Source organism: Dicentrarchus labrax, unplaced genomic scaffold (assembly GCF_905237075.1).
Source record: "Dicentrarchus labrax unplaced genomic scaffold, dlabrax2021, whole genome shotgun sequence".
Lineage (NCBI taxonomy): Eukaryota > Metazoa > Chordata > Actinopteri > Moronidae > Dicentrarchus > Dicentrarchus labrax.
In genome coordinates this window covers 14,862,861-14,878,498 of record NW_026136710.1, presented here as the reverse complement: position 1 = coordinate 14,878,498, position 15,638 = coordinate 14,862,861, and the positions used below count along the sequence as shown (strand labels likewise).

The window sequence follows — 15,638 nt, the reverse complement described above, 5'->3', positions numbered from 1 at the left end:
TTGTTTGTGGCAGACCACATGCACACATCAAACAGCTGCTAATAGCAGCCTTATCACAGCACATTACCCTCACATAAACATGCCATGAACCCTGGGTCAGGGCAGGAGGGCAGCATGTGAGTGTATACCCACCCACACATTTGTGAAAGGCACAGCCAGAAAACACGATCAGTGATACCAGACTACTGAATTCTATCAACAGTTAGTAATATGTCTTAAATTGCCTTGAGACATATTACAAATGTATGTGAAGTGAACATTTTATCCCCTATAATTTAAACATGTACTTTTAGAGATAAACCTGATGCCTGAGTATGCATGTACTACAGTCAGGTGTTAGCTAGTCATGATAAGCAACCCCTTTTACACTGCACACAGTCATTTGATATCTTGTTAATATATAAATATTGATTATAGCAGCTTTAAAGCCTCTATATTTTATGAATTATGTGATGTTAAGAGGAATGCAACAAAAACAAAAAATAAATCTGAAGGACAGGTCTTCAGTGACTTCTCACTGATTTGCTTCACAGTCAAGCATGAGCAGTAAAATCATATTTCAATCTAGATAAATATTTTATTGTTTTCATGGTAATACTATTACAATCATCTCATACCATACGTAAAATGTGAAAGACCTAAATCACTATGCTGTATGTGGTCTATCTGTGTAGACAGCTTCATGTATTTAAAACTGAATTATTATTACCATTCATATGCATTTGAAATCATACTTGAAAACATTTGAAATAAAACATTTGGACAAAAAATATATATATAAAAAATTGGGAATGTTTCATATGGCCTACAACAAAACTATAGTAGTTAAATAAATTAAACAAATGATCTCTATGTGAAAACAGACATACACACACACAAACACACATAACACGAATCGTTTCAGCAGACACATACAGCAAAGCAAGTGATAACACTGATACATAAAGTACAATACAATCATATGTCCCTTCCAAAAATGTAATTTCAGTGAGACAGATGACACGAGCTATGGTGGTTAGTTCCTGATTTTCTTTTCAAAAATATACTGCATTTCTATTTATATATTTATATAAACAACAACAAAACTTTTGATAATTTTCATTTTTGTATAATTCTAAAATACATCTATAATATTTAGAAACAATATGTACAATTTCCCCGCACAGTAGGCTTTTATGCAACATTGAACAAATTCTTCTAAAATGGAAGAATAAATTAAAGCCTGAAGAGGAACACCTCTTTTTGCAAGGCCGGGGGGGTTAAGAGCTGATAGACTTTGTTTGTCTCTCTCACACAAACACACACACACACACACACACACACACACACACACACACACACACACACACACACACACTCACTCCACTCACTCACTCACTCTCTCTCTCTCTCTCTCTCTCTCTCTCTCTCTCTCTCTCTCTCACACACACACACACACACACACACACACACACACACACACACACAAAGGACATATGGCTCCAGTTGTACTTATTGAAAGTATTTGACATTCAGCAATAGTTTCAACAATGTTCATGGGTTCATTCACTGAACAGTCACTTCAGTGAGATCTCATATTTTCAGAGGTTTGAATGTTGAACGATGAGTGTCTACTGTAACACTGTAATCCATAACACACATGATTGTTTTCTCTCCTGCTGCATTCTGTGTACTCGCTCCTGCTGTGTGTGTAAAATAATGGAAACCTTATGAAATGTTCCAAGAACCCTAACTCTGTATGAACTTACATGCTCATCAAGGCCTCAATTTGTAAGAGACATGCTCTATTGACATGATTTACCATTCAGTCCCAACAACATCAAACTTTATCTAGCCTTACATCCATGGAGTGTACCGTTACCTGACAGCTAGAGCTGATTTCACATCCTTTCTCCACGCTATTTTTTTGTGAGCAGTCTCTGAGTCACCACACTCTTTTGCAGCCTCATCTAGGTATTATGATGCGTGATCAGACCTCAATTTACATGGGCTGATACATGAAACCATCATATGTGAGAGTTCATACTCAAGAAGGTTGACTGCCCCACTAATGCTCTACGAGAGGAACACAGTCCACATCTGCACCGTAAGCAACGAGCAGAGGAAGACCAGTAAAGATGGAGAGGACGAAGAGGTGGTTGATGCTGAAGATATGTGATGGAAGTTGTAGTGGCTATGGACTCTGTCAGGTGGCTGCACTGTGATGTAACCATTGATGATGCGAACCAGCGGGGGAGGCGGAGACTGGACCATAGTGCTGTGGAGAAAAAACAAGAGAGTAGATTTAAAAATCTTTCTTTATCCATATTTATCTATTAAAGCCCACCAAACACATTTTTTTTAAACCAGCTTGTTTACTATGAACACAATTGTCATTGCATTTTGGTTGAGAGATGAGAGATGAGAGATTTCTGAATTTGTGTTTTTGTCTCACTGACATGAGCTGACATGGGCTCAAAAAAAATTGTGTTTCATACTTCCATACAAGCAATTAGGGTTTAAGCAACATTTAGCAACAGTTGTGGGGTTGTTTGTTCATGTTGCCAGGCCACTGCCAATCAAATGTGATCAAATCACACCCACACAGTCCTCATGAAGCAGATTAGCTGAGTTTTTGACTGTAAAACCTATTTACATGGCTTTAAATTTAATTTATTCTTATTTACACAACTATACATATAGAAAAAACACATAGAATTTAAAACCAAGTTTTCACATACATAAGTTGTCAGTGAATCACACTGCAGATATTTTGGGATTGAAAGGAAAATCGTGCTGTACTTTAAAGAACAGGACTCTCTTTACATCCCCATATCACCCACAACTGAAAAACTATGCAGACTGCAGGAGGAAAACAATGGAAATATTAATGATGGCAAAACCACTGCTACAGCGCTGACCAATCAGCAGAGATTTTACAAATACAAAACTCCTGGGCATGCAACTCATTGATCCGCACATGGCTATAAACCAGCTGCCAATCTGCCTGCCTGCTTCCACTCTGTTTTTCTTCCTCTCCCAATATTATATATTCTGTCTGCCACTCCTTGGCTGTCTCTAGTTCCCTCTTTATCCGCCCTTTTCTAAACAAGTCTGCCAATTAAATCATTTCTGCTGTCCTGTTTGATGCAGGGACAGCAGTGCTCATGTGGTTTAGACTGGGACGTGGCCAGGCAAAACAAACACACAAGTTCCTGAAGTCAGGATCTCCAGATACCAGTGGGCTGCAACAGCAATTTGACACAGCATTACAACATCCAATATTAAATAAAAATGATTGAACGATAGTATTACCATTGCACTGGATTAATATTTTATTGGGAAAGATACTTTCACAAGCATCAACATAGAGAAAATTGAAAACATGTCTATCATAATCTTAAAAAAAAGAAATGTAATCATGTCCCAGTCCTCATCCCGACTGCAGACAAATTAGAGTGTGCTTAGAGGGATTATTGTGGACAAATGAGCTTCAGTTTGGATGGCAGACTGCAATATCCTTGGCTGAAAAGGGGGCACATTTGGAAGATCTTGGGAGAGTTAATTGCCAGTCAAAATAAGATTAAATAAAAGGGCCAGAATATGCTCTGTTAGAGCCAGTGATGGATGCATGAGATGAGAACCACCATACAAAAAGGCATCAGTACATTAAATCCACTGACAAGCTCCACCAAGTAGTTTCCAAATAGATGTCCATATTTTTTTCAAAATGCTAGAACAGTAACAGTCCTCCAGAATCAAACAGAAGCTTGTTAACAGATTAAACTCAAGTGTTCTGATATTTCCCTCAAAATTAACCTCAACTGACAGTGTTTCCATTACTCACAGATACCTATTAATAACATTTGATTTGCACTGATTGATCTTAGTTTAAGGCTTTACAGCTTATAGATCTAGGCTTTAGTTATTAAAGGCATTAATATGGATGATTTTTTTTCGATCATTTCACTGGTACCATTTCAGCAAGATTTATTTCTTTAAAGTTTCTGTAAATGTTGAAGCACGTATTTGAATGCTCTGAGAAAACATTCGGCATTTTTTATTAAATTATGAAGCAGGTTTATTTAGCTCTGTGGGCCAGGAGTGGTGTAAGGAAACCAGGTGACACACTGCTCTGTGGCCCTGCATCAAACGCAACAGAGAGCTGTGCCGCTGTAGTCGCTTCAGTTTTTTTTGAGTCCCTCTCCGTTTCTCACTTGGCCACCTTTTCAGACGTTAAAATATACAAAGACATGCACCGTATACACTTTCTAACATGTGTACACAAACAGTCTGTTTCCTTTCTGTTTCAAATACAGGGTCTCTCAGAAAGAGAGAAAACATTTCTGCAGACATAATGTACACAAACGTTCACAAACCCCCTCTGTTCACATGAAGAACAGACGCTACATGGTTGGATTTTTCATCCCTTCAGTGTATACTGTACATGGAAAAATACATGTTAATAAGGAGGTAGAAAGCACCACATGTTTAACAGCAGAACCCAGCACGGATTCAACAAGACCCTTAAGCGCAAGTTGGTTGCAATTATTTCTAATCGCAACTGCTTTTAGCACCTGATAATGACAATTTAGAAATTACTGCCATAATTGTAGACAGGTAAGGTGAATATAAATATAAAGACTAGAACACCAGACTAGCAAAACTGTTTAGCCTATCCCAGCATGTAAGGTGGGAGAACATCCTTGACGGGTTGTCACTCTATCAATCAGACTAAAACATACAGAGAAACATATGCACACCAATGAATAGTTTAGATTATCACCCTCACCCTGGACTGTGGGAGTAAACTGTAGCACCTAAAAGAAAATTCAACCCCAATGTAAGGAGAATATAAAGCTACATGTATAGACAGGAAGAAGTGTCAGGAAAAATAACATTAATGTAGAATGAAAAAAAAAGGTCCACAGGGGATGCAAAGCTGGTGATTTCAGGACATGTCCATCTTGAAAATGTGAACCACAGATTTCAAATATTGCACTGAAATGATGTGTAATAGTAGCTTATGTCTATGACTGACCAGAGTTTAGGTTCCTGTGTAAACAGTCCAAGTCTCCGTCTGTATAATCTTAACACAAGCCATAGCAAACAATCTCTATGTTCCACACTAATTAAGACTCTGGGAGGGTTGACTCCAGCATGCAAACACATGCACATTCTGGAAACAGATAAAAGAAAAAAAGGGGAATGTAATAGCTACACAAAAACATATTAAATGTTTAAATTGCAGGGTAAATGTTTACCTTTTGACCAAGTAATTCTTATGGTCACCATGCCCTTTAGGTTGATGATTGTGCAGTTAATTTAATTTCCCACAATGAGACAGTAAGTTATGAACCTAACTGAGCTTGAGTTATTTTAACACAGTGGTTTGCTCTGTCTCCTCACAGCAAGAAGATCATGGGGCCTTTTTGTGTGACGTTTGCATGTTCTCCTCGTGTTTGCGTGGGTTTCCTGCACGTGTTCAGTTCAAAGATGTGAAAGTCAGGTGAACTGGAAACTCTAAACTGCCCGTAGTTGTAAATGAATGAGGTTGTCTGATTATGTGTGAAGGCCTTGTGATAGACTGAAGCCTCTTGCCTATGCATGCTGAGATAGCCTCCAACTCTGATCAGGGTTAAGTGGGTGCAGAAAATGCATAGTTTTGCTTCCTGTCCACATGCACAATCACCTCCTTAAAAACGGAAACATTTTGCCCTTACAACAGACTGAGAGAACTTTCAATGCGACAGACCACACCTTGTGCAGAGGTCTCCTTTTTGTCTGAAAGGTGAGCTTGTTTTGTTGTCCGGTTAGTCCCTGCCTGGAGCTACTGTGAGACCAAAACCGGATACTTGGTAGGAATTCCCAGGCTGCTATTTTCACATCCAAGACACTTATACCAGCTAGGAACTAGTCTGGACTCATACCACACTGCAGGGTGTGTGTGTGTGTGTGTGTGTGTGTGTGTGTGTGTGTGTGTGTGTGTGTGTGTGTGTGTATTGTGCAGAAGTGTGTGCCGACTGCATGAAGAGTATGGTGATGTGATATGATGACTGACTGAGCCTGCAGCACCACACCAGGAAGTGTCAGTTTTATTCTATACACAAGTGGAAATACCTCTCACATCCTCTCTCTCTTTCTTCTCTAAGCTTTTACTGTTATACTCTTTTCTTCTCTCCCCACTTGTGACCTTTCGTTTCACCTTTTCTTCAATTCTCCTTGTTCCATTTCACAGCAAAAGAGACCGACAAGTTACTGATTCTCCCTCCCTGTCCTCTTACCTCTCCTCGATGCGAACCCAGAGGTCGTTAAAATGCCGGTGCCGCTGTTTCTTCTGCTTGTTCCTCCTCTTTTTCTTCAGCATCTTCCTCTCCGCTTTCTCCAGCAGCTCCAGGCTATCAGCTGGAAGAAGCATGTGGGGTAACAGATCATCCTCCAGGGGACGCCCCTGATCCTCCTCTTTGTGAGGGAGCTCGTGGAGGAAAGGCTCCAGGAGAGGGGACTCATCGTGGTGCTCTTCTGACTCCGGCGAGTCAGGTCTGAATGATGATCTCCTAGTGGGTGCACATCACAGGAACATAAGATACTTTGGAAGCTTTGAACCAATCTTTCCCACACAATATGATAATAATTCTTGGCATAAGCTAGAAATTCTTTATTGTTTTTATTGTTTCTTCTATAGACCCAGGACCTGCAGCAGCCTGTTGAGTTCAGCTGTAGATTTAAGATTTTTTGTTGTCTGCATGCAAATCACCAGACAGACAAAGCCATTCTTCTTTTCCTCTCTGTTTTTGTTACAAGTTCCTGTCAGTGGAGTGCATGATCAGAGAAAGTTCACCAAATCTATGCTATTACATAATTGAGTTTGGTACGGAGAGAGAGATGAAGATTTCAGGACTGTAGTGAGACAGTAAGAAAGGAATCCTCCACCAAAAGTCTATCTTTTAGATATCAACTGCCTGCGAGTACTAGATCCTGAACGAATGGATTTAAGGCGGAGAAATGGATTATGCTGCCGGAGTGGTTTCGATCGACACTGTGATACGTTTTTGTACATTTTTCTTTCTTTCTTTTTTTCTTTTTTTTGCCGCGACTGACTCGCCTTTGGAAGCCATTATAAATGTTGTGAATCCAGCTGAGTACAGCTGCCCTTCCTCCAAAAAGGAGATTTCAGAGCTACATTATCTTGAAAGTCTAAAGTCAGTGAGTATTAAATTATAGATTTTACAAGTATAGTAGTATTACTATATTCCTTTAATCCCATCAGCGGTCCCATCCAGCCACCCAAATGACCAGTGAAACCACGACCAAATAAAATTAAAGGAAAAGAAAGGAAAGGAAAAGGAGGAGAGTAGGAATTCCTGCTATGTAAGAGCAGGATGCCGTGGACATTCCAAGTTCCAATGTGTAGTCTAATAGAGAACATATCCAAGATTTTCTGGAAAAACAAATTAAAGTACCGGAATGATAAGTATGAGCGCAAAACCAAAACTCATCTTTTTGATTAAAAACATTCTTGCTTCTGATGAGCTGCTGGCCATCTTTAATGAGGACAGCAACTATCTTTAACAATCACCATGGATATGGACACATACACGCACACATGTTCAGGTTCATCACAGGCTCATGGTCTTGCATCAAACACACAGTTTGTGTGTGTGAAAGTAGATTCACCCATTCATTCATGTACACACACAGAAAACACAGATCTGCACTGAGATAGCCACCCGCACAGTGTGCCATGGTAGACTGCACTACATGCTTCACAGCAGGAGGTATGAACTCTGCTTAGGTTGGCCTTTTCAACAACATTTCATTGGTGGCTGGTGGGGATTTTGTCAGATTTATCTACAGAGCAATCTATAAAGTGGAAAAAAAATAAAAGGCCCCAATGAATAAGAGACATCACTGAGCATATTTTTTTTCTAAAATTAAAATATGAGATCCCTACAGCTATTCCACCACCGCACTGCACTCCTTGACTCCACATACGCAGTTACACATACAGGACTGCAGCGCAAGTCTATTAGACTTCCTTTAACAGAAAGCTTGGTTCATGATAAATGTTCCAGCTCTGCAAGTTCATAGCCATGAATTATACTCCTAAATCTAATTTGAAAATTGTTTATAGGTATTTATTACAACATTAAAGCCAATGAATGTCCTTTTATCTGCTGTAATAACAACAGCGCTCTGAATCTTAGAAAATTTATTTTCTTTTCTGTGATCACTACCAAAATGAGCCTCTTATGTGATTAGTAAAGTGATGGTTCATTACCAGCAAATAAACAAAAAGCTAACTCTCAAGTGTCAATAGTGCAAGTAAATTAACAAAACTATGACAAACTTCGAAATGAGGTGATAAAACAAATACTCATGTTTAGGGACATTTCGAGAGTATTCAACAAAGGGAGAATCACTCAACGAATAACTAGCGAGTGCAGTTTTTGATTATTTGCAGACAACACATTTTTCACAAGGGCTGAAGCAGAACTTGAACATCTGTTTTGGGTCTGCAAATGAACACAGACCAACTATGGAGTAGTGCTTACTTGGAAAATGATTTCCCATTCGAAATCCAGTCTGTGAAAAAGTTGAGAGAAATATATATTCCTGTCAGGGCCATAAGGCAGCGGTTGCCCTGTATAATGTGGCCGGGACATGAAACCTTACACCTATTTAAGTGATAAAATATGGGCCTTTGAGTTTTAGAGACTTGTGTTTTTGGAACAAATCATAATGTGCAACAAATATAGCGAAACATAATATTTTCTGCCCATTTTTCTATCTGTCATATGAGTATTTCTCACTTTCTCTGCTATTTTCTTTGTCAGTCTCTTCTCGTCGTCTCTCAGACATTTCTCATGCTTTTTATGGAAAATGATTAGGCTATCTAAAAATAAAATCGTCTCAAACCAGACTCTGAAAACATCAGTATACAAAACTTACTTGAACAGAAAAGGTCCTGATAAATGTACTCCTTTATCTTTGCCTCCTTGAATTACCTTACTAAACTCAACAATGCTTACGTTATAAAACATTTTTTAAGAAAAATCACAGTTGCTCTCATACCTCATCAGTTATACCGGCAATTCACCATTTCCTGTCACTGGTGCAACTAAACCCTTTTTTTCTTTTTGTGGCAAATTAAGCAACTTTTACTCTGCACTTTGAAGTATTTTTAGGATTTTGTGAAAATTCAACTCATGACCAAAAAGAAAGTCTGGTGTTGCATAAAAGTAAAATTATTTAAAAAAAAACAAGAAAAAATATTCTAAAATTAGAAGCTCATATAATTATAGGGGACTGGTTCAATTTGCACAGTGTATTGCTATGATAAATCACAAATCCAGTCTAGTTAGACGTGCCACTAGATGATGTATGCGTGTGTGTTTAAGGGTGCTTTTGCAGTAAATGTATACCTGTTTATGGGCTGCCCAGCAGGGGTGTGCTCCACCTCGTATCCCTGGCGACGAAGCACATCAATGACTGTATTGTTGCCAAGAAAATGACCTGCGACCAAAAAAAAAGAAGAAAAGAAAAGTGATGACTTCCACTTCTGAATGCTAATGATGAGTTATTGCAGGCTTATTGAAAACAGACATTTATTATCCTTCTGACTTCAGAAGATCATGGAAAAAGTATAATCAAGTCCTATAACTTTAATACAGAAATAAAGGTCATGGAGACAACAGAACAGAGTCCTGTGCTGTAACAATGACACACATACTAGCACACACACTGAACTCAGGCAGGGGGCATCATTTCCCAGTGTTCATCTTGTTTTTGTGTTATGTTGAATAGTGATGTTGATAAGTCCAGTTTAAGTTAATATAAGTAAGTTCAAATTTAAGTTAAAATACTTTTCTTGAAGGAAAACCTGATAATGGACAGCTCTCAGCCGGGCTAAGGTAGGCTAACTGCTGCATAAACCAGGCTAACTATCCAGGAATAGTTATAGTTTTACATTTCTGTTTGTTTGCATAGATTAAACAATAAAGATACAATTTGGACTTTGAACAGAGCTAGGCTAATTCTTTCCACCATTTCAGTCATTATGTTAGTTATGCTACGTAGTAGAATAAATAAAGTTGTTTCCCAAAATGTCCAAATGCATTTGTGAAACCTTTCCTAAAAGATGTCTTTATTATCAAAATCAAAAATCACTCAACAGTGTCAGATAATGGGTTGGAGGTTGTGTATTTAAGGACAGTGCTATGCTTCCATTCGTGCTATCAGATACTCTTCTCCTCACATCCTTTCATACTTCTTCTGCCTTGTAAATGATTTTTCTCTGCATCCGATCTTCTTTTTTTACACCTACTTCTTCTTTTTACCCCTCTCATCCGTTATTGCCTCACTTTGTTTCCTTCCTCTTCTCCTCTCTTTTTCATGAACTATATTTGTTTAATATCTCTTCACCTCTTTATCTCTCTTCCTCTATCCTCGATCATTCTTCATCCCTCCTCACATCTGCCACCTTTCTTCCCCTTCTATTTTCATTTCTCCATTCTCCTTCTTCCTTATCTCTAACTTCCCCTCTTCTCCCTCTTCCGCTCCTGCTCACTCTGACCCTTTCAGCTACACTGGAGTGGGGGCATTGAGGCTTCAGGTTGCCATGTCAAGAGGTCTCCATTCTTCCCCTCACTCTGACAAGGGAGAGCAGGGACCCATTGTTTGGGCCTGCTCAGCCGTGGCACCACAGAGCTGTGTAAACAATGAGCCCCGGCACTTTAATCTGGCCCCGAGCCATCAATAGAGAGAGTTTGGCCTAGATGGACTACGGGTGCTATGATGCTGCCCCATCTCTAGAACTAACAAGTGATGGCTAAAACAATGTCCCTGTATTTATTGGCCATGTAAAAGGACTAAGGGGATGCTATGTCAACACTTGATCGTTTGGTCTATAGTGACACAGAATTCAATAACCTTTTTTGTTTTTTGTCTCCTTGGTAAATGCAAGTGATTTTTGTCTGCTCAGCCACTCCAAGAGGAACAATCAAAAGTGATGATCCTTTAAAAAAGAAACCGAAAAGCTTTGTACATGCTTCTACTTTCTATTTGGTCTGTTTCTGCTGTGTTTTCAAAATATTAACGTATGGTTTACCCTGTTTCGGAGTGAGGGTGCATTTACTTAATAAATCAGTGTAAAGCTCCTGTGTGAGAATAACCAACAGTTTCCATGCAAAAGAGCCATGCATTTATTTATACTCTGAGCTGAAGTCATTATCAATACAGGTGGTCAGTTAAATGAATACCCAGCAGCTCCTAAACTCTCCATGGGAGCTAGAAACCAGAGCGAGACAGAGAGACAGAGACCAAGTTTTCCAGCCTGCCCACGTTTAGAAACAACTCAGTGTGATTTATGTGAATTTACGTCAGGGGATTAAGGTGGGACAAATGGAGCTGTTCAGCACAATGCAGGGCCACAGAAGGGTGGGCGGACTCCAAAAACTTCAAAGGGACACACACACACGCATTCAAATACGCAAATTCTAATAGGAGGTAAACCATCAATTCTGACATGTCCCCAAAGGCTTCAATGTATTTTGGGGGACAGAATGTGTGTTTGAAGAGTTGAAAGAAAAAAACAGTGTTATTATATGCTTGAGACTAAAGAAGACATTTGAAAGCCCTGTGGCACAACACAAAAAAAACCTCAGAAAAAAAGTTAGAAAGTGACATTATTGGGCTTCTGAGAAGAAGCTTTGTCGGTGATATTATATAAACACACAAGTTATTCTTTATAGTGGATTTTCCCCAAATATGTTTTCTATTTTGGAGTGTCCTTAAGCAATATCATAGAAAATCATAGCTGGAACCTACAACACTAGTCCCACAGTATGGACCAACTGTATTTTCACACATTTTTGAGAGGGACTATTCTTGAAAATCCTTTATCGTAACTTGACACAAAAAAAGACGATGGATGAATTAAAGAAAATTCCATGCTGAAAGCATTTCATGAGGACCATTTTTTATGAACAACAGTCAACCTTAACAAGAACATATTTCATACTTAAAAAATAAATAAATAAGAAAAGGTCAAACCTGCAGCCAGCCTATGTGCGAAGTCATGGAATTACAAACAAAAATGAAATTCAGACACCTTTGATTAAAAATGATTGATTCCCAGGAAAGAGGCAGAAAGTAGGAACAGAAAATTATGTTTTAGAAGGTCTGCATTTTCCTCATGTATGATGTAGCCTTTGGCAACTGACCTGAATGTTGAGGCCTAAATATGCCAGGTGATTTGTGACAACTGCTGTACAGTACAACTGCCTCTTTTTGTTTCTCTCTCATACTGCTAATAATTGGCATCAAGCAATAAGTTATTCTGTGGTTTCTATCAAAACGAAAGAAAGAAATTCTCTCTCCACCCATGGAGGTTAAATATGTTTTTTTTCTAAAGAATTCTCTAACAATCTAAATAGAAATCTTGGTTTCATTGGATATTTTAATTTAAACATCCTATATGTCTCGTTGTGTCTTAACACTGGAAAGAATTGATGGTTTCCACTCCATTTCTAAGTTATTGGTGCTGTCAAATTCTAAACAGGGTCAGAAAACATTTTTAAAAAAGACTTGAGAAAACACCTGTGCATCCTTTGCCAAAGAAAAACTTCTAAAATTTCTACTCTGACAGGGCGAGCGTCGATGTCTGGGTCAGAGAAGACATTTTAGAGCTTTGGGACTCACACAGTGACTCACTGCACACAGCAAAACTACTTCCATATTTACTTTTCTCCTTTAATACATCAATATTTGCTTTAAAACAAAACACACATAATTGTAAAAATGGTGATGCTGTGGAGCTGACACGTAAACATTATAGCATTGTTCTGCGCTGTATTACGCTTGGTCATGCCATGCTGGTTTCACAGATGGTTTCTTTGCGTGGCTTTGTTAAACATGTTGACTCACAGAATCACAGTCAGTTTTTCTGGTTATTGGTTGTCTCATGGCAAATCAAAATGAAAACATTTCTTTGTACCCCAGCTCTAAACAGCTCTTACATGTTAGTTCTTTGATGAATTGATGTTCTTAGTGAGTATAATTTTACTTTCCAATGTCACTTCAATAAATTAATTCAAATTGCATATTGAGGTTATGACTGTTTTACACCTTGAGGCCCAACATGTCAGTATTGCTTTAGGTTCCCGATACAAAAAATAGTAGTAGTCAAATTGATTTAGGCTCCTGCTAGAAACAAGCCTGCTGCCCCTGTTAGGGCCAAGCCCACAGTTTAAGGAGCACACTTCTGGAGTGACATCTGTGACATCTGACACATATTTCCACAGATTATTTATTTAGGCCAATTTCATACATTTTAAATCTATGAAATGGGCCAAAAATATGTACATCAATGGACAATGTGTTGACTGTATGTCTTTCCAGCGGCACAGAGAGAGGGGAGATGGTAGAGATAAAGACCAGGGACAGACCTGAAAGCTCTCATTCACAGCTAACTCCCTACATGCAGCGACATTCATACACGGGATCCAAGAGTTAGAGGGTCACAGATTAGCTCATGTCATGGATATAGAAACTTACAGTTTTCTATGAAGAACTTTTCTATGAATTGACAGCTTTTATAAAAGTCTATAACAGTGTCCAGGTGGCATATTTGGTTATTCATGCTAAAACTGGAGGAAACACAATTGCTGTCTAGATCCAGGAAGTGTGACGTTCTTATACAGCATTGAAGTTGTAGGAGGAAGTGTTAGGGCTGGGTGTACAGAGCAAAGAACTTTTATACCAGAGGCTGGCGTCCTGTATCCTACATGTTGTTGGGTTCCTAAAATATTTGGTTACGGCTAGGGAAAGATTGTGGCTTTTGTTAAAATTGAAAAAGTCAAAATCTCTTGCTTCAACGTAAGTTTTTCAACATTTAAGACAATGACCTTTCCTTAACTATGACAAAGTATTTTAACTCAACATAACACAACCATAAAACCATTACAAAGGAAATACGCTGACCACAAGCATTCTGCAGACAGTGCACATTTAATACAAATATTTCCTTGTTATACTCTTGAAATGTAATGCAATCTGGCTGCATTAAGGGTCCCACAATGCGTATATGCTAAAGCAAAGTTGTATATAAATGCTATTATTGGAGACAAGGTTGGATAATTCCAATAAGACAGCTGTTCTCAATCTTCCTGTCTTTTATTTTAGTGAGATAATTTCACTCACCTGACTGCCACTCATTCCTAATGTATTACAGTCCTGCCTGTAATCAGCATGAGGAATGGTTTTTGTATTATTGTTTCCATTTGACAACATGAGTACTAAAAGATCAGCTGAAAGAGTTTCAAAGAAAGTACATCCATCCTTCCGAAAACAGATCTGTATTTAGTTTGAATGAAACCTTTCTGCACACCTGTGCCCAGTCAGAGGAACACCAGATGAGAACCATGGCGGCATCCGTCCTTAAAAAGACATCCAGTCTCCACAATCAGAGGCTCAAATTATTAGAACATATGGTAAGCCTTAAATAGCGTTCCTTTTCCATACACATTAATATTTACATTACAACTTGTAACCAGGGTCCAAGAAGCAGTTCTCATAACATTACAGCATGTTGGATAAACAAACGCCACAGGCAGCTCTGAGGCCATTCTGCCCCATATAGCCTTTGCTAGCTGTTTATGTACACATGTTCCCTGCTAGTCAGCTGGGCCCAGCAGCCTATAATCACTTCTACGAAGAACTGAATGAATCCTTTTATTGAAGAGAATGACAGTGAGGTGTCTACTTTCTTTAGTCTGTAGTGATGTAGTTTGTTACTTCCTGGAAGTAACTCTTATTGTCAATGAAATAAAGCCACAAACGTTTGGTTAGAATATACTGGCCAGTTTTTTTAGGCTTTCTTTCTTTCCCTTTACTACGCTACAGTGGTTTTACAGACATTGATTGTGCATTAATTGGGGTACACAAGCAGAAAGAGAGCTATTAAAAAAGAGAGCTACGCTATTGAAACTATTGTCAAAACTAAATAATAGACTGAATTTTAGGACTTGACATTTCTAGGACATCGGAAGTACTAACCAGCCAAAGATTGGACTGGAAAATCACTGTTTTGGCTCACGGAGCTGCTAACAGACAAGCAAAACCTCAGTGTCTTCCACAGGCAAAGAGACGCAGCCATCCATAAAAGTGACAGTCATGTCAAAGACAAATAACAGGAAAATTATTGGTTATCCACTGGCATAAAGATCACACAGTCATCCTGGTGTTTTGCAAACAATGCCAGTTCTATATTAACACACATATCAAGTGTCTGGAAATACATGCTCTGCTTACATTGCACTTATTTTTATCCCTGGTTAAATCACACTGTTTTATGTCTTTGATAGACAGTCAGTTCCTCCTTGTATTAAATTTAAATCTAATCTATTATCAGTCAAGTGCAATTTGTTTGAAAAGAACAGGACACTGTTGGCAATAGTCTCAAAACAGAGACAAATATGATTAAATACTGTCAAGATAGTTGAGAATAATTACATGTGGTAGTCTATCAGTCGTCACTTCATCATTCTTAATCTTGTGGTAAGATAAAAAAAAATTCATAGCATTCGGTTTGGACATTTTATTCATGGTTTCTTTTATCAGTATTCAGAAAAGCAGGTATCCAGTAGTTTATCTATTAT

General features: G+C 38.5%; 1 protein-coding gene across 1 annotated transcript in view; it reads right to left on the bottom strand.

The window, feature by feature from the left end:
• Positions 1–557: 557 nt before the first annotated feature.
• The window catches only part of trabd2a (TraB domain containing 2A), a 60,737-nt gene continuing 45,656 nt past the window's right edge, over positions 558–15,638 (bottom strand). Inside the window, exons 5-7 of the mRNA XM_051412709.1 lie at positions 9,405–9,495; positions 6,264–6,536; positions 558–2,257 (exon numbers count right to left, since the gene is read on the bottom strand). Coding sequence (XP_051268669.1) covers positions 2,056–2,257; positions 6,264–6,536; positions 9,405–9,495 — 566 coding nt within the window. The 3' untranslated portion in view covers positions 558–2,055. The remainder of the gene's footprint in view (positions 2,258–6,263; positions 6,537–9,404; positions 9,496–15,638) is intronic.